General features: G+C 46.6%; 1 protein-coding gene across 1 annotated transcript in view; it reads left to right on the top strand.

Annotated features, from left to right (window-relative positions):
- The window catches only part of efnb1 (ephrin-B1), a 56,299-nt gene that overhangs the window by 20,714 nt on the left and 14,004 nt on the right, over nucleotides 1-21,581 (top strand). The window contains exon 2 of the mRNA XM_068714377.1: nucleotides 4,648-4,925. Within this exon, the coding sequence (XP_068570478.1) occupies nucleotides 4,648-4,925 (278 nt within the window). The remainder of the gene's footprint in view (nucleotides 1-4,647; nucleotides 4,926-21,581) is intronic.

Here is a 21,581-nt window from a genome sequence, read left to right as displayed (position 1 = left end):
GAGATACAGATGCTTTTTGCATAACGCGGCTTTGTGTTCTTTGTGGACCTTAACCTGTCTTGTTGGTGAATTACTGCGATGTTTCATGAGAAGCCAGAGAATCGAACCTATACGGGATATTGATTGAAACGGCTGTAAATATGGCGCCTGGGTGGAAAGTGTCATCTGTAATAATGGTGGGGAAGCAGCCACGCTGATTCTGTGGATAATGTAAGAGAGAGACGATAATTGGTGAGGGAACACTTCTCCTGCCGCGATAATTACCACGCTGATGGCGAGAGGGATAGATTACCAACCTGTTGTTGCGATGATTGTGTTTGTCTTGTTTGTGTGACGCGCACTCACGTGATTTAAAGAACAGAGAGAGAGAGAGAGAGAGAGAGAGATTGGGCTGCAGGAAACGAGGTGGTACCTGCATCCGGTCCGTCGGTGTATTCCCCCCTGGTGGAGATGGATCGCCCCGCGTACGTAGTCGAGAGTAACGGATTTGAATTGATATGTACGCCGTGTTCGCGCCGCTGCTCAGGAGGAACAAATCAATTTGAAAAACCATTCTGTTGATATGAGCCGTTCCTGCCTCCTTTCTCTCGCAGTTCCTGTGTCTCGGGTCCTTTTCATTCAGCGGGGCCGAGGCTGCCTGCCAGTGCTACGCTCGGGGCCGAGGCCTGAGTTGACTGGACGGGGGTGGAGAGCGTGGTGGAGGGGGGGGGGGGGGGGGTGAGGGCTGGTTTGAGGCTCTGTGAGGGGCTTTGAGTGGGCCTTAGTGTAGGCGGCGTTTTATATGAAAGTCGGTGAGGGCAGGGTGCTTGAATAGGGGTGGCTGGGAAGTTGGGCTGGGAAGGTCCAGGATGCACCCCACAGTGCTTTTGTGTGCTCTCAGATCCGTGTGTGTGTGTGTGTGTGTGTGTGTGTGTGTGTGGGGGGGGGGGGGGGGGGGCGCTGTAGCATATGTGAGATCATGTGCTCATATTCACCAGTGGAATGTAAAAACAGAGAAGGAGGGGGGGGTTCTCCCCTCGTCTCTTTTCCCTCCGCCTAGTTGTTTTCTGTTCTCCCTCCGCTGTGCTGTAGCGCAGGCCTGTTTGTATAAGCTCTTTACAGGATTGAGCGCGTTGCGGAGCCGTCCAGATGAAACAAAACCAATCGCATTTGGCTGTTTTGAAAATGATTCTCTTTATTGTGCTTGGTTCAGGCAGATCCACCTCGTTTGACATGAGGGGGATGAAGGTTCCCTCGCGTTTCGGGGTCGTTTCCCAGAAACATTGTTTGTGTCCTTCCTCTGTGCACTCGAGCCGCTTTCATCAACAGGTTCTTCTAAAAAGTCTCCAGACAACATGAATGGAAGATGCAATTCAACCTCCTTTTCCACCCCCCCTCCGCCTTTTTTCCCTTTCGACCTCCTCAAAAGTACAATAATCTTCAGTCACTCGTCTCCTCCTCTCCATTGCGTGTGGCTGTGTGTAGCACCGGAGTGGCGCTGATTAAGCCAACAGAGAGACAAACGGGAGACAAAGTCCCAGCCCACCAGTTTAGTTTCACATCCTGGACTGGAGCTGGGCTGCAGCTTGCCAAGTGGAGGGCTTTTAAACTGGGCTAAACACTAATTGCTGCCCTATTTCTTTTATGTTGCTTCTTTCCCATCTGCGATGGCGCTTCCAGACCTCCACAGCAGCCAGAGCCTCATTATAGCAGACAGTTAACAAAGGCTGGGAAACAGAAGCGGAGAATTCACTTAGGATAGCTATCTAACCGCCAACCAGGAGGCCTGCTCGGAAAATTGAATCAATGACAGGGGCCGGCTTGTGATTAAATCCTTCAGGGATATTAAGATATTAAGATTTTGGGAATCTTAATTATTCATCTAAATTGTTGCCGCTCGCTTTGATAATGGAATAAATGGGTTGTGAAACGGAGAAGCCGGGTGCGAGGCTCATTGTTTCATTTGAGAGCCCGGCTTTTTAAATCATTTTAATTCTTTTGAAACTGATCATTTTGAGAAAAAATAAAAAAAATAATAATCTGCCAGCAATTTCCCTACAAATAAAATAGAAAAGACCTACTTGTTGAGTGAAACAAATCAAGGTCTATTTGTGATGTTTGCCTGGTTTTACCCCCCCCCCCCCCCCCCCCCCCCCTCTGGTTTCTCACTTGTTTTTCTGTAGGTGTGTTTTTTGTGAGCGTAAGGAGAGAGAGAGAGAGAGAGGGGGGGGGGGGGGGGGGGGGGGGGGGGGAGTGAGATGAGAGAAAACAGAATGAGGGAAATGTTGAGGAGGTGAATGAGAGGGAAGGATAAAGCGAGAGGGAATGAGATTGGGGAGCAGAAATGGAGGGGGCTGAGATATGGGGAGGGGAGGGGGGGGTGGTCAGCAACAAAGACTAATGTTGCCATGGAAACTTGTTTATGCCTCACTGATGCATCTTGTAGATCCAATTAGAGGCTGATTGTGTCTGTGTCTTCATAGACACACGCACGTGTGTCTATGAAGACACACACACACACACACACACACACACACACACACACACACATGCATGAAAACATATGTACGTTCATTCACTCTCACACACACACACACACACACACACACACACACACACACGGGCACATGCAGGGTGTTGCTGCTGAAAACCAGTAAATTGTTAGGGGAGGTAGGACAAAGCACACCCCGCGTTCTCTCTCTCTTATCGGCCCTTGAATTAGTGCGACCCCCCCCTCACTCCCAACCCCATGAGCACCAGACAATAGCGTGGAAATAACGTCTCACCCGCTCCCAAGCCTCGTACGAGAGGTCCTACCCGCGCATGCTTTCATGACATCATGTGCAGCCCAAAGAAGAAAAATAAAGTGGGGGTCAATGGGGCAGGATTTTGACCGTTTTGCAAATTTCTGGTTGCGTTTAAGTCTTTTGTGAATGAAGTAATTTATTTGATAATGCGCCTGTCCGAGAACAATGGCCATGAAAGTGGAATAGGCTTTAATCCAATAATGTTCATTTTCATGGGGGGTTATTTCTTCAGAAAATTGGACTTTAAAAAAAACAAAACGATCATAACTTACAATGGCTGGACGTTTGCCTGTGTTTAACATAAGAGGAGGAGAGATGATGATCCCCACACACACACACACACACACACACACACACACACACACACACACACACACACACACACACACACACACACACACACACACTTACACACTCCTCTATCAGTCTCTTACAGGAGTCCTCCCCTTCCCTGGGCCTGTCTGAAGAGTCAGTTGTTTAGTGGTGAAATGATGTGTGTGATGATGAAATGAGGGGCTGTAGATAAAGTGAGATTATACTGTGAGAGAAAAAGAAGGGAGGGAGAGACACAGAGAGAGAGAGATTGAGAGGGAGGCCCAGCCCCTGATGTCTTGTTAAAACGTGAGGGATCAGAAAGAACAACAAATGCATTGCGCGCCGCTAAATCCTGCTTAAATCCGCTGGCATGGGCAGATCTAGCAGATAGCCCTGCTGCTGTGCTCGCTGTCTGCGACCACAACACACGCACACACACACACACACACACACACACACACACACACACACACACACACACACACACACACACATATACCCGTGGTCAGTCCGGCTGTCTAGGTTAATGCTTGGCTAACTGGGACAGCAGAGCTGAACCATGTTGACATTTTAAGCCTCAAACAAGTCCAGAACAATGATTCAGCCCGTCTGCCCCCCCCCCTTCAGACCGCAAACTCAGCCCATTTTGCTGACCCACACACACACACACACATATGCAGGCGTGCAAAAATATACACACCACTGCCCAAACACACTGCAAGTTCCCTGTGTACCCACCGCCCCCCCCCTGCCCTCTTCACACACACTTACACACACACACACACACACACACACACACACACACACACACACACACACACTGGGTCTCCTCCTGTTCCCCACCTTTAGTGAATAAAGGAGAACAAGAGCTGATCTGATTGAGTTGGCAGTAGAGAGCGAGGTGGAGAGGTACAGTAAGGCCAGATGGATTATCTTAATCCTCCAGTCGATGATCATGGCAGAGGGAAGATGAACTAGGAAGCCTGAACCTTTCCGGCTGACCCCCAGCGCGCTGTTTTCCTCCAGAAAACTCGGACTTTTGAAGTAGAGGCAGTGTAGATATTATGCCGACGCACGGGTCTTATGTGGAAGTCCGCAAATATGAAAAAAACAAACAATCCGCTGCATTCTTTGGCTGTAATCCCATCTGCAGCCATTTCTGCGGCAGCCATTTTGTGTTTGGCCATCTTGTTTCCCCTCCTCGCTAAACTTTCGGTATGCTTTGATTTGGATCCAAGTACGAAAAAGAAACTTCAGAGGATTTGTGTCAAACGCTCTGTCGGCCCGACGGCTGAACAATGTCAAGCTGCTACATGTAGTGTTTTTGAGTGTGTGTGTGTGTGTGTGTGTGTGTGTGTGTGGGGGGGGGGGGGAATTAACCACGCTCTGCCTAAAAGCCCACACCAGACAAATCTAAACCCATAACTCCTATAGCTCAAAGTATTAAGATTGTATAAACTGTTGTTGAGTTATGCGGCTGTGCTTCCAGACTACTTTTGTGATGTGTTGGTGATAATTTGTCTTCACCGTTTTTCTCGCCCGCCAGGTTTGTGGCTGGACAGGGCCTTGTGATCTACCCAGACATCGGGGACAAGCTGGACATCATCTGTCCCAAAGCGGACCAGGGCAGAGAGTACGAGTTCTACAAGCTGTACCTGGTGAAGAGGGAGCAGGCGGAGAGCTGCAGCACAGTCCTCGATCCGAACGTCCTGGTCAACTGTAACAAGCCTGAGAAGGACATCAAGTTCACCATCAAATTCCAGGAGTTCAGCCCCAACTACATGGGCCTGGAGTTCAAGAGGAACGTCAACTACTACATCACCTGTGAGTTTGTCTCCCGAGATGATTTATTGTTGATATTTAGCTTTTCAACCTCCATTTAGGCAGAGAAGCGAAGAGTAATAATCTGCTTCACACTCGGTTACACACAGTCACACCTGGGAGTTCCCTGGTAACACTGCATGTTAATGGCCACCGCAGCGGCTCCATAGCAACAACTGGAGCTCACGTGCCTCGCTCATGATACATTGGTTATTGGCGTTTAGGGAAGTAGAGTTCAGGATGCAAACCTGACAAGTACTGCTTCGCTTAAATGCAGTTTTGAGGTGCTTGTTTCTCCATTTTCACTTCTACAAATGGAAAATTCTATATTATTATGAGATCATCGAAACCGTTGCAGAAGTTAGCTGGACAAACAAAAATTTGAACGCAAACAGTTCAACATTAATGGAGACCTAAGTTTTTAATAATAAATGAATATTTTTTGTTTTTAGAAAGTAGCTTTTCTGTCAGAAACATTTCCATTTTCCCTTCAGTTAGTCCCAAATGATATAGTTATTTCCTACTTCCTAGTAATGTACAAATAAATTGCAGACCTTCAGAATGATGTGGATGATTATAAAAGAGGCTTTTCTGCACAATGAGTACTTTTACTTATTGATACTGATGTACATTATGCTGATAATACCTCCATACTTTTAGGAAAGCAACATTTTAGATGTAGCTAGCTTGAATGTAATGTCACTAAATAGGTTTTCATACTTAGCCGCAGTCTGTCTCTGGGTTTAATTTATTATTACTAACTTCTTGTTGGTCATATTGTGGGTAACAATTGAATCATAGTTTTGCCGTTAAAATGATATCCTGTACCAGCATTTCTAGGATTTGCACAAGTAGATGGTGTTAAAGAAGAGAAACGATAACAACAAAAGCTACAACACACAATGTTTCATTTACGCCTGAAGATTCAACTTGTGAATGAAAAAATATTCTAAATTATAAAAATGTCAATAGTAGGTACAGACAATCATTTACAACAACAACACGTTTTTCTCAAGAGCCAGCTGAAGAAGCCCTTCTTTCTCTTCTTTTTGTTCGTGTCGTCTTCTGACACTGTAACGATCACCACTCGTTGAAGAGGAGGTGAAGCTGGAACAGCAGCAGAGGCTGGTTCTCTGCTGGGTTCAGCAGGAGGGGTCAGTGGAGATGGAGTCACAGCAGAGTCTGGTTCCACTGTGGGTTCTAGGTTTTCATCCTCCCTGGCCAGAACGTCACTGAATGGAGGTTCAACAAGGGGTGTTGGAGAAGGGGGAACAGCAGCAGAACCAAACAGTTCAGCGCCAAAGTCAATTTCACAAGTGTAAGTTCAAGGAGAGTCTGGATAATAGTCTATCACGGTCGAGCTGAGCCGAGTGTGTTCTGAGTCAAGTGATATAAGTTCTGGAGTAGAATCATCAGGATTCTAGAATGGAACTGACTTGCGTGTCACTTTCACAGAAACTTTTTTTAAAACAAGTATCCTGTTGTTAAATAAAGTCTATAATATACACTGCCGTCAATGGATTCATACATAATGTATCAAACAATGCTGTCATCACAACACCGGTTGATGGAGCCATAAGGCGCCATTGATTACATGCTGACGCCCAGTGAAAACCTCTGGGATTTTTCACTCCAAAGGTTAAGGCTGGTGATAGTCTATATTTTCTAATTGTCAGTAAATCCCACGAAAAGGCCAAAAACAACAATGAATTTATCCTACTAACACACTTTTGCCAAAATCTAATATAGATAGCTGATACCTTTGAGCCAAAGAGCTCCATTGTTATCCAAAAACAATTAAAAACACATCAATCAGCCACACTGGGTGACATGTTATTTTATTACCATGGACCTGGTCTCTGTATCTTATATTACCAATCACACTTTTACATTATATTGTCCTGGTGCTGTAAACTCACTAGAGCACCAAACATGTATGAATCCGCAACTGGAAATAGTGCCAAGAGGATGAACTACTTCTTCTGTTTGAGTAACGTTTGCTAAAAACTACAGTGCCCAGCTTTTTTCAGGAAATTACTGTTTTTTATATTTCTTTTAATGAAGTAAAATATTGTCTGACCGGTTTTCAAAGATTTACGTCTTCAGTGGGGAAAAAAAAGCTTAAAGCTGCCTCTGGGAGTATTGAGAGACAGACTAACACATTGTCAGTTTTGGTGTTTTAATGGGATTTGTAAATAATGAGCGGGCAGGTACAAAGCCACAGTTCATTTAGACTCTTTCTCCATCGTGTTAGCTCAGTAGCTGCAGAAACATACACGCTGAGGCTCAGTTCATAATGCCAAAGACAGTGTTATTTTAGACGTTGCTTCGGCTTTATCTAATTATTAGTTCAGTCCTTCATTTCCTACATTTCCTGGAATGACTTGATTACATGCGGTGAGGTTGATCTGGTCTGAGGATACTATCAGTTGGGGGTTCTGCCACATCTGAAATTGATTCTCCTCCATATCAATGAAATGATCAGAGATTCGATGTCTTCAGGCTGTAAGAAATGTACTGATCCACAACACATCTAGTCTCATGAAGCTTAACACCGTTAATATATAATGACATTATTTTTTAAATACCCATAAAACTTTAAAAACATTCAACTCCTTGCATTTCTTTCCCCCCCCTGAATATGGATGATTTATATCTTATCTTATCTAAGTGTTTAAATCCTTCAGAAGGTATAAAGTTTTAAATTTTGTCCTATGTTTGAGAAAACAGAAACAAGCTACGTTATGCTTTATTCTTAAAAGAATAGCTTCTTTATGTCATCTCCCTCTAAAGGACAAAAAAATCCATGCTAAACTAAATCCCACATATGTGATCCCTTTGATCTGGAGCAGTTCAGTCGATATTTGCGAACTCGCCCTCAAAGCCAGAACGCGGGAAAGCATGAAGCCTGTGATGTTATCAAGCGACAGTTTTTTGGGGGCCGCTCCTGTGGCAACACATCATGTGGACTTTAAAGAAATACTTCTTTGAGCTTTATTACACCCACATGTCTTCGGAATACACCTTGGGCACTTTTCGCCGTCTGCTCAAAAGTTTTCCTAGCTGGCTGTTAGCGGGACTGCTGCTCCACATATTGTCTCCTGATTACATCATAAATATTTTAACCAACTCTATTAGTGACATGTGCGCGGGCTACAGTATGATCCGACATCAGAGAGAAAACTTTAACTTTACTTGCGGTCGAATTTGCTTTTCGTACAACACTCTCTGCCGCGTAGCACCCGTCTTGCTGATGTGTGCGAGTGTTAAGAATACTTAACTCTCGCTCCTTGGTGTTTCAGACTGTGAACTCATAACTAGAGCCAGTTTTAAATCCGTCACAAGGGAGGCTGGCCGTGCAGGATCCAGCATGATGGTGGATCATCATTAGGCTCATATACTGTAACATTCTCGCGCCAGCGGTAATCGGATGAGGTATTTTCCTTGATATTATGGTAATGTTGTTGTCCTTTGCAACACGGAGAGCTCGCTTTATTTATTCCGCTGCGGCCTGTGCATTCACCGCGACACACTTCATCTATCATTTAGACAACGCGTGGCTGCCGAACGTGTGTAAAGCGCGTGAGAGCAAAGAGGGGGACAGCGAGTACCTGCGCTTAACGCACCTTTCCTGCTTTTCCTGTACAGTCGACTTGTGTTCGTGTTTCTTTGCTTTAGGCCTATTTAGGCCAGCTTATCCCCACCTAGAAGATGTGGGTGCGTTATCCCACCGTCTCTGCTGGGAATGCGGCCCAGCCGGCCAGCAGAGCGACGTAAATCTGCTCGGTCTATAAAGACCCGGCTTATCTGCCCTGATTAACGGTCAAACGGGGCAGACACCGTTTGAGACAAGAAAAAGACGCACAGGGAGTGGACATTCCACTGAATCTTGCAACAGTCTTTTTTTTCCTGCCCCCCCCCCACCTTTTCCCCTGGGCTCCACTCTGACTCCACGGCTCCGTTTGTCTTGTCCTTGATCATCCCTGCCCCCACTTCTGCTCCTTCCATGAGGTAGAATAAGCAACAAAGGGTGTGGGGTAAAGTAAGCAACAAATGGCGTCTGTGTGTGTGTGTGTGTGTGTGTGTGTATATTTTTTTTGCGTGTGTGTCCTGTGCCTTGGTGTCACCGCAGGGGATCCACGTCCACCCGGTCCCGTCTATCCCAGCACAGCTCTGACAGGAGTCGTGGAGGGGTTGAAAGGTCAAAACTCACGGACAAGGGGTCGTGGAAACACAGCAGGGGGTTCAGTAATGATAACCCTGGACTGATCTAAACCCCAGACCAGCACCAGCCTGTGCTCTCCGTCAGCACCCACCACCCCCTATGTACACACTCATGGGCACACACAGACACACACACACACACACACACACACACACACACACATATACATACACCTTCCCACCCATCTGGTGTATGAGCGCACAAACTGGTTGTATTTCACTGCGTTGTCTAAACACAGGATATGGAATGAGCTGTTTGTGAGTAAAATGGCTGTGCTGTGTTAGGGGTTGGAGTCAGGAAAGAAGTGATTTTAGACAGGAGGCTTTTAAGGAGGAGGAAAAGTAATGGAGAAAATGAGCAACGGAGCAGGAACGAGAGGGGAGGGACAAGCATACGTACCTGCACACACACATACATACTGTAAATATATATATATATATATATATATATATATATATATATATATATATATATACATACAGATAGTCTTTATACTTCCCCCCACTTTGGAGCAAAAAAAATATTTCTCCATTTTATTTCCCATTCGCTCCTCATTGAAATAATGTACCATGACTGCTCTGTGATATGTTTTCAGCAGGGAGCTGGGCCGGTGAGTCTCTGTTGTTCTATATAAGGGTAAGGCCACGAGGCAGTAAACAGAGGCAGCCTGTCGTCATGCACTCCTCTTCCCCCCCTTGATTTCCAGTGCAGCAGGCCGGTTAAGCCTGATCCCTCCTGACAGCTGTCACTCTCCATCTCGGTGTACCATCGTGGAGTCTGAAACACTCCGACTTCCCCACCAGAACACTGCCGCAGTGGAGCGCACGCTATCGCACCTCCAGAAGATTGCCTCGGCGAAACGCATAATGGCCGCCACCAGCCAACGGCAAAGTTGTTTCCATTCTCGTTTGCTGCATTTCTTTGACTTTGCAGGTGAATCTGACTTCCTCCATATTTTTTCCTTCTTTTTTTGAGACTGGAATCATGGAAGCTACTGATAAGCACTTTATCATTAGAGGATACAATTGGTAATGGCTACTTATTTTCTGACTCGTTTAAACGTGGGTGCTGACCTGGTTTTGGAAAAAAAACAACACCTAAGAATATATCTGACAAACTGCATTAGACGCCGTGGGGTGATCTGTCTGCAGCAATCACACCTGACAGAATTACGGTTAGGGGGCATATTGCATATCACCAGCACTCTTTTGCGTGGGCTATCTTCCGTATCTCTGTTGTTTTTCTGCTGGACAACCTACACACTGTGCACCCCTCCATCCAAATACCCCCCCAGGAGGAATCCTCCACCACTGGGCCCTTTGGCTTCTTTTGCTTTACAGTGCGTTTGCACTTGCGAGAGTCAAGGGTGAAGGTTGAGATCCCTGGCCCGGCTGCAGCGGATCACAAGATTCTCCCCTGCCCTACATTTGCGAGCATGTCAACGCTCCGACATATGTGCACATGCGCGCTCCCACGCAGATTCTCGCAGCAGTAATGCAAGTGAGCTCCGTTGGGTCACGCACACACAAACACGGGCACAAACGAAGGCTTGTGCGCAGACAAATAAATGTAAACACCGCCAGGCTTATAGCTCAATTTGTTGCACTGCAATAACTGTAATCTGATTAGAAAAAAAGAAGTGTTAAATGTCATCTTTTAGAGCTAACATAAAATTAACATAATCAAATCACAGCCACTCCAAAAAAAAATAAAAAATCCCCAAAACAATTGCAGTTGTCAGCGGCGCGTTTTAACAAGACAAAAGCATTTTGATTGTCAGATTATAGAGATGCAAATAACTCACTCGTTTTCTAGTCGCAGTCAAATGATTCTCATTTCTCCGTGAAGCGATAACTGTTAACATCTGGTAACCTGCCTTTGTAGAATCCCACTGAAATATTTTAATTACAAGCAAGAAACACAGTGCAGGATTTAGTTTTTGCATCGGCGCTGGAGTCAGAACAAAAGACTTTATTTTTTTGTTGGTATATTTAGCAGCTTCGCTCCCAGTACTTGAAGTAACGACTGGAGTTGTTCTATCGGTCCTATTTTAAATGTGATGGTATATACTTCTTGGGAACAAGCAACATAAAATCCAAAAAAACTGGTTGAAAAGAATCAGCTATATCATTTTTGTAGATCATACTGGTAAAAAAAACAGAAACTTATTTGTGTAAACGCGGTGTTGGCGACCATTTTGTTCCTGTATGCGTCTTGTTTTTTAAATCAGTAGATCATCATGGGCAGCGAGACGTTCGTCGGTCGTGGAATCGACTTGGAGTAGCTGTCAGTGATGTTGACGATTAGAGTTCCAAGCAGCTAATCAGTAAGCCTTAACGGATTTCATTTTCAAAGTAAACCCTGCTAACAGGTCGGGTTAGCATTGGTGAAGCAGCATGGCCTGGGATAAGGAGATTTAACCCCCCCCTCCTCCCTTGTGAGTGAATATAGCCCGATGTTTATTAGAGTGCCAGTGTAATATATGACTTTCTGCTAGCTTTGCAAATCTATCCAGGCTGCCTCTGCTACCTCTCCTTTGGATATTTCATTCAGAGAGGGTTAGCAGGCACAGCGTTATTGTCGCTGGTTATTGCCTTTCGTTTATTACAGAGGAGTTTGTTTAGAGGGGGGGGGTTGTGTTGTTGGGAGGCGGGGGGGAGACACACGAGGACTTTCTTTGAGAGGGAGGGCTGCTCACGTGGCGGTACAAGTGAATGGTAACCATTGGTTACGCCTGAACCCGTCGCTGCTAGATGAAGCTGATATATTCATGTATTCATCTCAATTAGTCCGCTCCGTGCATCTTCAAATGCAGACACTCATCCCTCCTCGGCAGCGCTCCATGCTTATCTTATTAGAATATTTTATCCTGCGTGTGAGTTCTCCCCTTCTCTCCCCCACTACGTCCTCCCTCGCTCCATCCTTCCATTATCCTGCCCTCACGTACGGAAGTTGTGTGTGTGTGTGTGTGTGTGTGTGTGTGTGTGTGTGTGTGTGTGTGTAAGTACTGAAGTCTGTGTTCAAGTCATTTTTGTTAACTGATAGCTTAGATCTCCTCTCAACACACAGACCACAAGAGACCACATAGCTAACTCTGCGAAACAACAACACTGTTTGGTTTTTCCCCTTCTTGTTCTATCCCCTCAGCTCAACACAAACTCATTTGCAGAATGACTCTTTTTCTTCTGAACGTCTTTCAGCTGTTGAGAGCAGCTTCCTTGTTTTCTTTAATTCCGTCCGCTACGCAGAAACCATCTCTGTGTTTTTAGGGGTTTTTTGCAACCCAAAAATAGCTGCAGGCAAAAGGGAGAGGAGACAACTCAAGACTGCTGGAAAGACGCATGTTTGGAGTCCGTGGCGATTAGGAAAAGTGAGCGCAGGACAAGAGAACATTAGCGCCGTTGTCCAAAAGGCAAATTGCATGGGACAATGGCGTATCGCTTTTTAAGAAAACATAAGAGCAGGAGAAAACAATGACAGCCCGTAATCTAAAACACTCTGGAATTGCATATTTGCCTCTCCGTCAGAGATGTCTGAGGTTGCTCGCCCTCTGCTTTGCCAACAACACATATTCTCGGTGTCTTTCTTCTCCGGCCAACAGCTAAGCTCAAATCACAGCTCTCTGTGTCTGTCAGATGGAGCTCGATCTCCCTCTCCACCATCCCCAGAACAGTGGTTTCTCTTTTCCAAGGCGCACTCCGAAATGGCTTTGTTTTCCGACAGCCATTCAGTGGCACCCTCGACCGAGGGCCTGCCAAGAAGTCCGCCTCCCCGAGCTGGAGCCCGGGCCTGTTTACACAAACTCAATCGGAGAAATATGGATGTGTAATTATAGAGGCTGTTGGTTTTAATGTCGCATCCTCGCTATGGAAACCACTGCATGCTTGGTCAGCTACGATGAGGGGCGGCTGATGAAACTCTGACCGGGGATGGCGTGAACATTTCTGCGGAGAGCCTTTTTTTTGGGGGGGGGGGGGAGTCAGCAAGGGGAGAAAAAAAGGAGCTTCTTGATGGAATGGAATCAGCACCGAGCAAAGCAAACAAGACATAAATTACGTGGCGGTGATAGAGTTTGCTGTGGTCGTCCAACACATAAATACAGAGTCTAAATACTGCTCCGCAGGCCAGGACCAAGCCCGTTTCTGTGAATTCAGTTCGGTGGCAAAATGTCCGTGTTCCATTCCAGCACGACCGCAGGCACACAAACTCAGTAACAGGAGCAGACAAACACGCAGGAGTGTGTGTGCGCACAAACATGGGCATACATAAGCACAAAGCCACACAAGCAAATTCAAAGACACTGTGTGTGAGTGTATATATGTATATATATGTATATATATATATATATATATATACATATATACACACATACAGATATATACTCATATGCTCGCTCTTGCATGCAAAATAGACGCTCACACACACACACAAAAAGAGCACGATGCTCTCTCTGCCCAGATTTGCTTGCGTCATAGAAGCTGCTGTATGCATTGTGCATTTGTTAATGCACATTCAAGAGAATTTAGTTTAGCTGAGCGCAAGATATTCCCGGGCAGCCGTCCCGTGGGGGGGGTAAGGCGTGTGTTGTTTGTGAGTTTGTGCTAGTGTATCGCGATGGATGGATGAGACGCCGGAAAAAAAAGCTCTGTGTCTTCAAATAAATACGTGATGTGTTTGCGTTCAGGCCGCGCCGCCTCTCCCGGTGATTTCGTAGACGACGGTGGAACAATTTTTACCCCCCCCTCCACAGGTTCAATTTCTGTCTCTTTTTCTGTTCCTCTCTCTCCCTTTTGCTTCTGCAACTTAATCTGTCTCTCCCTCCGCCTTGCCATTCCACCTATTTTCTCTCCTCCTTAGATCTCACCTCCCACCGCCACCACCCCCCTTTCTTCCTCCTCTCCCCATCTCTCCTGCACAGTGACAGATCCTTCAGGAAATTGTTTTGAGTCTGCCAGACATTTTTTTATTTTTTGTGTTGTAGCTGTTTATTTGTGTTGGGGGCACCGGGGGGGGGGCAGTTCTCTCCCTCCCCCCCCCCGCCCTCGGACTAGAGGTTAAGCCTCAGAACTCTTCCACCGCCCTGCGCCAAAAAATACACTGATCCTCGATCAGCGTGGCTTTACCGTGTAACCGATACCGGGGGATGCGGAGAGAGGAGCACCAGGGAGGATGTAATCAGTGCGCGTGCGTGTTTGTATGTGAGCGTCGGCTGCCGGCTTTGTGTGTATTAGGATGTAATCAGCAGCGTTTTCTCTGTGGTCTGCTGTGCTCTCTGATTGGGGTTTTGGCGAATAACAGGAAAAGGGAGGGAGGGAAACTGTGTTTCTTTTCCTGCGTCTTGTGTTGCAGCCCGGCCTCAGAGCTGGAGGAGCCCTCGCTGCGGTTTTGGAGCCTCGCTTGCAGCTCTGGCTCTTTACACACCAGCTACATCAGACCCTCTATCTATTATATATATCCGTCTGTCTGCCCGCCACCTCGCGCATCCCAATGTCTAGCTGCTCCTGACTCCGGGCCCGTGTTGGCTGCAGTCAGCTTTGCTTGGTCGCCTCCATGTTAGCAGGTACAGGAGACCCCCCCCCCCCCCCCCAGGGCTTCAGGCTCACACGCACAAACACCCATGCACGGTCGCAGGGACACACGCTCGCCCACACACTTATGAGCTGTCGTCTCTCCTCTCGCTCTCTATCTCGGTCTTTGTTCTGCCGCTTGCAGATTTTGTTTTTTGCGGACAACAGATGGGCTGACATCGATTCTCTGCTAAATAACAAGTACACTCTCTGTCTCTGACATCTCTCTCTCTCTCTCTCTCTCTCGCCGTGCATTCGCCAGTTACACGTTTCGCTCGTTTATCGAGCAACAATCCCAAACATGAACTCATTACAGCCTCTCTAGTGTGAAGATTTTGCTGCTTTTCTCTGTGTCACATAATTCTTAATTGGATATCTTTGCGTTTTGGGGCGTCGCTCGGACAGAACGACACATTTGGACGCATCACCGTGTGATCGTGATGGCCGTTTTCCACTGCGGCATGTGACCGACTAAAGAATCGATCCATAAAAATACAAAAAATGTACGTGGCGAGAATCATTAGTTGAAGCCCAGACACCTTTCTGTGTTCCTCTGACCTGCTGGTGACCTGGGCAGCTTCATTACCCTGAGACCTGTTTTCTCACCTGAGCCACAGCACTCTCGTCCCTCCTGACGCACTGCATCGCCGAGCCTTTTCCTCTTACTTAGATTATCTCATTGGGGGTTAGGTTTGTCTCGCGTTGCCTATTTGCTATTTTCTATCTAAGGCGCGAGTTATTGTTTGTTTGTTTGCGGCCCCGTCTTTGATGAGTGTTATTGTGCCGAGGAACACAAGGCTGCTTCAGCTGTCATAACTCTCTTCTGGAGGCCAGATTGAAAAGGTCAGCGAATCGAAACTCCTCTCTCCATAAAAGGATGAATGGACACAGTGTAGGAGCCACACACACACACACACACACACACATAGACACACATGTAGACACGCTGAGACCTCTCCATGCATTTTCATGCAGACAGAAAAAGCACACTGCAAGCACATTTTATTAACATGCACCAGCACGAGCGTGCGGGTTCTCCGAGGACCTTTCGTCCTCCTTCCTTTGGTGTTCGCTAACGTGTTCCAGGGCTTCGCCGCCTCTGGTTTCCCTCAGAGGGGAGTTTGCTCGCAGATTAGCTCTTTAGTCGGTCTAGATTTTTTTGGAAGTCTCATGGCCTTTGACATGCCACCGCTATCACCCGCCACATTCCGATCCATCCCAGCGCTTCTTTTATCAGGCAGCGCGGGCTGATTTGTGTCTCGTGGGGCTTTTTTAGATCGTTCAGGGCGACTCCTCCACCGGAGTCCACAGTCCCACACGACCTTTTGTAGACGACCACAAAGGCCAGGGGGAAGCCGGAGAGGATCAGTTTTATCATCTGCTGGGGTTTAGCGAGTGAACCGTGTTTCACCTCGTGTGATTATCAGTGCAAATGAAGCAGGACGGAGACTTCAATGAGCCTCCTGCTGAGGAACAGGCTCTTTAAGACCTCGTGTGTGCATCTGTCAGCTGATTACACACGTGTAACAAGACAAAAGCAATGCCACCCACTAATGTGGATGTTGCTGTTTGGAGGAAATACCTGCTGTGATTTGTAATAGGCTGCAGGATCAATGCAAGGGCATTGTAATGGACACAATCATGGGGTAATCCGATATTATTTAAGCTATCCTTATCATCAAGCCAAAAGTAAACATTTAAAAAAAAAATTGGGTTACTGTTGAGTGCCCTAACAAACCTGTAACACCCATTACATCAGGGGTGTCAAACATATGGCCTGTGGACCAGAACCGGCCCTCCAAAAGGGTCCAATCCGGCCCATTGGATGACTTTACAAAGTGTGGAAATTGCAGAGAAGTCATTGATTCAATTTTTTCCATATTATGCACTGCTATTCCAACACACAAAGCATTGATGCCAAGAGGCTAAGAGGTGTCTTTTCCATCCTGACTGGAAGACAGTTCTGAGAACAACAATGATACTTATTGTGGTCGTATTTAAAGATATTCAACATTGTGTGAAATATGAGTCCGTATCAGACTTCTATCTTTAAACAGTATCGGTGGAACCCTTAACCTGCTTCCTCAATAGCTTCCACTTCAGTTGGTGCAGTGATGCTAGCCCTTCCACACAGGAGTGGTAACATATGGAAAATTAAAAGATTGTTTTGACCTGGACAAGTTGTTTGAATCATACTAAGTGAAATACTACATTGTTCCAAAATCCATGTGACTTGAGGTGTTGTGCTTTGTAGATTCACTGTGATCTGTAAATTGTAATGCACATGTAATGATACTGACTATAGTATACTGACTAGGTTACTATACAATGGTTTTACCGGTCTGCCCCACTTCAGATCAAATTGTGCCATGAACTCAAATGAGTTTGGACACCCCTGCATTATATTATATACATATTTTGTTCAGCCAAGTCTTAGTAGTTCATTTTAGGGCAGTTACTCTTAATGTTGTCAACAGACACTTGTCTCTTCCCCCCCACCACCATTTCTCATGGCATTCTCCCCCACCCTCCCTAGTACAAAGGACGGTTAATGGAGAGTGAAAATTGAATAATTTGCTCCATTTCTTTGTGTATGACTTCCTGGAATTGTCTTAACCCAAGGACCGAACGATATGACCGCGGCGCGCTGCTTTTAATTTGAAATGGCAGCAGGAAGTGGTCCAAAGCTCCAATAACGTGGCAAACGATGGCGGATCAGACGAGTTGCTGCTACGGATTACATCAGGGACACAAATCCAGGATTGAAAGGAAGTCGTGCGGGTTGAGAAGAGAGCCCACTGATTTCTGGGGTGAGGGTAACACCTGGCCCACGATGGGTTTCATGAAACATTAATGTGGAACTTCCCTCTGTCTTTAACAAGGAATAAACTCTGTGTGCTCATTGCTAGTTACACACACGGCCGCACAAACGAGCCTTATGCACACAAACACACACACACACATTAACTAAGCACGAGATAAACAGTAACTCGGCCACATGAACAATATTAACCTTTAGCTCTTGAGCGTGCATGTGTGTGTGTGTGTGTTGCATCTCTTCTAACCTTTCCCTCGGACCAATAGGAAGGTGCAATGCCATTTTTTCTCTCTGACCCACTTTCCCCACTGCTTATTTCTCTGAACACGCAACATTTCAGCTGCTATTAGTGAAATGATGCACTGTCTGAGACGGCAGAGGCAAGTGTGTTTATGTGTGTGTGCTCACTAGCTGTTTGTGTGTTTTGTGTGTCGCTCTTAAGGGGCGTGTTTGTTCACCTGTTAGTTATTGTGTATTCAAGGGTGTTAATGTGTGTGTGTGTGTGTGTGTGTGTGTGTGTGTGTGTGTGTGTGTGTGTGTGTCCACAAGGGCTGTGCCAGTTTAAAAACAGTAATAATCTTATAATTGATCAGCGATATATACCACAAACAAAGAACAGAAAACGGCCACGACTGCCTGAAATGTTATTTTCCCTTCTATGGCCGAGTCCGTGCTTTTACATGAACACGACTGCCCGTCACATGAAGCAAAACGAGCTGCTGCGGGCCGCTTCTTCAGGCTGTTTCCCCGCCTGTTTTTCCCCCTGCACATGATTTGTTTAAAACTGCTGAGGTTTTCTGCGGCTGCAGCTCGATGATATCGGTGAAAAGAGCCATTACAGCCAATTAGCTACTCTGTCATTAGGGAGGGTTGTGTGGGCTACTGGCAACTTCTGCACACAACCGAATACATTATAGCTGGAATAGCTGCTAAAGTTGGAATGGCTAATATCTAAAAATGTTCCACATTAGCAACAACAGAGTCGCGGTGGGCGGGCTTTTTGCAGTCAACGTGCATATGAAATTAATATTGGACTCCACGGCTGCTGTCTTCTCATAACTTTAATGCTATATGCTGCTGCATATAGCATTAAAGTCCCCATCCCTCAGGTCACACTGTTTTATTGTGCCAATCGACTGCATTCAAAAATTGTATGATCTGAAATCCCCACGGTGCACACCTGTCAGATTAAGTGGGGTTTGGCTTAGAAGCGTGTGTGCACATTGTGAGCGGGTCTTTATTTTGTGTATGTGTGTGTGTTTGTTGAGGGAAGAGGCAAGTGTGTGTGTGTGTGTGTGTGTGTGTGTGGGGGGGGGGGGGGGGGGGGCAGGAGTGCAGGAGAGAGGTTCACGATGCGATGTACTCTAAGATGAGTCTGTCTGCATCTGTCATGTTGGAGTGTGCTCAGTCTGTTCGTGTTTGAGACAGATGACTTGCTCCGCTCCCAGAGGTCCTCCTGTTATTCTGTGTCCTTTATCTCCTACTGATCCGACAGACGGCCTGCACCGTGTGTGCACCTTTGTTTGTTTCTGTGTGGGTGTGTGTGTGACAATTCTGCATGTGCACGCCCCCGTCTTATTTGCTTCCTTGCGTGCACACGGGACAGTGTCGTGCTCCGTCTTTTGCGTGCGTGGATATGCGGGGGGAAAGTTTTTATGTCGCGTGTGGGTGCTCTGGGTTTGCCGAGTTGGGAAATGGAGAAAAAAAGTGTAATAGCTCTGTTCTTCGCCGGATTCACCGGAGAGGGGACACACAGACACCCTCAGCTAAATGTTGCAGAGGCTCTCTGTGTCTGCAGGCTGTGAGTCTTGTAGAGACACGCACACTCGCAGATACACACACACACACACACACACACACACACGCACAGACACTTTGGGAGCTGCTGACAGGTCCTCTGCAGAGGTTAAAAGCTGTCATAAGTAGTCTTGAAGCACAAGCCCAGTGGTGCCGACCATGGAAGTCCATAATGCCCAACCTTTGGCTTGGTAATATGGAACTGACTGATGTACAGGGACCACACACACACACACACACGCACACACAATGAAAAAAAATCACCAAGGAAAATTCACACGTTCCCAACAATTTGTAAATATACAGGCTGGAATACAAAATCACACTTGTGCACATATCCGTGCAATCATGTGCGCACACTATAATACACATAAATGTAGACACACACACATACATACTCTAATGCACACAGTTGCACCGAGGCCAAAACACATACAACAAGAGAGTCAGGGGAGTGTGTAAGTAATGGTGAGTGTGAGTAAGAGAGATGCAGGCTGGCAGACACACACACACACACACACACACACACACACACACACACACACAGACAGACACATGCACACAATCCAACACTCGCATATGCTTCCTCCGCTTCACAGAGAGAGATCACCTCCCACTTCTTCTTCTTTCCAAACTGAGCTCTCCTCCTCCTCTCAACTCCTCACTTCATCACCTCCTTCCATATTCCCTCACCGACATATGCACGCACTGACGGTCACACACACACACACACACACACACTCGCACGCAAGCACACTTCAGGCAGATCAAGTCTCACCTCCCCCCGGCTCGTACGCTCCCTCGTCTTCAAAAAAAGGAATCTCCTGCTTCCTCTCCTGCCCCTCCTCACCCCGCAGTCCCCTTTCCATCCCCTCTCTAAACATCCCCCCCCCCCCACCCACACACACACCCACACCCACACCTCTCTCTACACCCCCCCCCCCCCCGCACTATCCCATAGTGCTCTCTGCTGGAAGGATTTAGAGGTACCCTGTAATTTTGGTGCTGGAGGAACTCTTAAGTCCTGCCTGATCTTCTGGCTACACAGGCAGTCAATGTGTGTGTGTGTGTGTGTGTGTGTGTGTGTGTGTGTGTGTGTGCGAGTGTGAATATGTATTTGTGTGTGTGTGTGTGTGTGTGCACATGTCAGTGTGTGCTTCAGTGTGTGTTCGCTTTCGTGGGGCCAAGTGCTTACATGTCTGTATATTTTTTTCGCAACGGTTTTCAACTGGGGTTGTATTTGTGTTTGTGCAGCCGTGCGTGTATTTGATTTTTGCTAGCGCGCGTGTGTGTATGTGTGTGTGTGTATGTGTGTGTGTGTGTGTGTGTGTGTGTGTGAGAGTGTGTGTGAGTGTGAGTGAGAGAGAGCAAGAGAGCAGTCTAATCAGGACGCAAGAGAGGAGCTCCCCCTCTGGCTGTATACCGAAGCAGTAAGCTGAGCAACAGTTGTGTGCACTGGGCCGCTAACCACCTCAAACCTTGACACTAATGCTGCTACCTGCTTACCGTACGCGCAGCGAAGCGGCTCCCGGGAACAGGCGGCACGCGCTCATCTCAGAGCTGCTACATGCCGATGCTTGGCAAAACCTGAAATAGCGGTGAACAAAAAAAAAAAAAGTCAGCACTGTCGAACACGTAGATTTATTCTGACCCAAATTCAATATTGGATTTGCAAAAAATAAATAAAAAATAGCCAGAAAAATGTGCAGCACTGAAGTCAAAGATATGACTATTTTATGTTGTCTGCCAGGTTTTACTATTGAACAGGTGACGAAAAGAAACCGCTGGCCGAGCTGAACACGCCCGGTTCATCCGAGATGATATGAAAAAAGAGTGTTCTTTGTCGGGGCCAAACTCACACAGGAGGCTATGAGAGAGGCGGTGAGCGAGGGGTTGGAGGTTGATTACTGATTTCCTTTTCTATTCCTGGGACAAAGAAACGGAGGGCTGATGGGCGAGGACATCTATTTAGATCCATTTCATTCTGCCATAATCAGGCTTTAGCCATGGCCTAATACTTGGGATTAGAAAATGGTTCAAAGTGCAAACATCTAGATCCCCCAGTATTATTCCAGTCTGCCAACCTCTCACTCTGTTTGTGTTTGTGTGTGTGCACGTGCGAGCTCGCATGTGTGCCAGATCTGCCGTGGAGGGTTATCTCTGGAATCAGGCCCATAAACCTAATCTAACCCTCTCCGCGCTCGTTCAGGAGTGAAATATTTTGTTCAAATAGGCTCCTTCTCCCCCACTTC

The sequence above is a fragment of the Cebidichthys violaceus genome, unplaced genomic scaffold (assembly GCF_023349555.1).
Source record: "Cebidichthys violaceus isolate CVI_PGR_0920_01 unplaced genomic scaffold, fCebVio1.0.p SCAF_2, whole genome shotgun sequence".
Taxonomy (NCBI): Eukaryota; Metazoa; Chordata; class Actinopteri; order Perciformes; family Stichaeidae; genus Cebidichthys; species Cebidichthys violaceus.
Note: the sequence above shows the minus strand (reverse complement) of the source record. Positions and strands in the feature narration are given on the sequence as shown.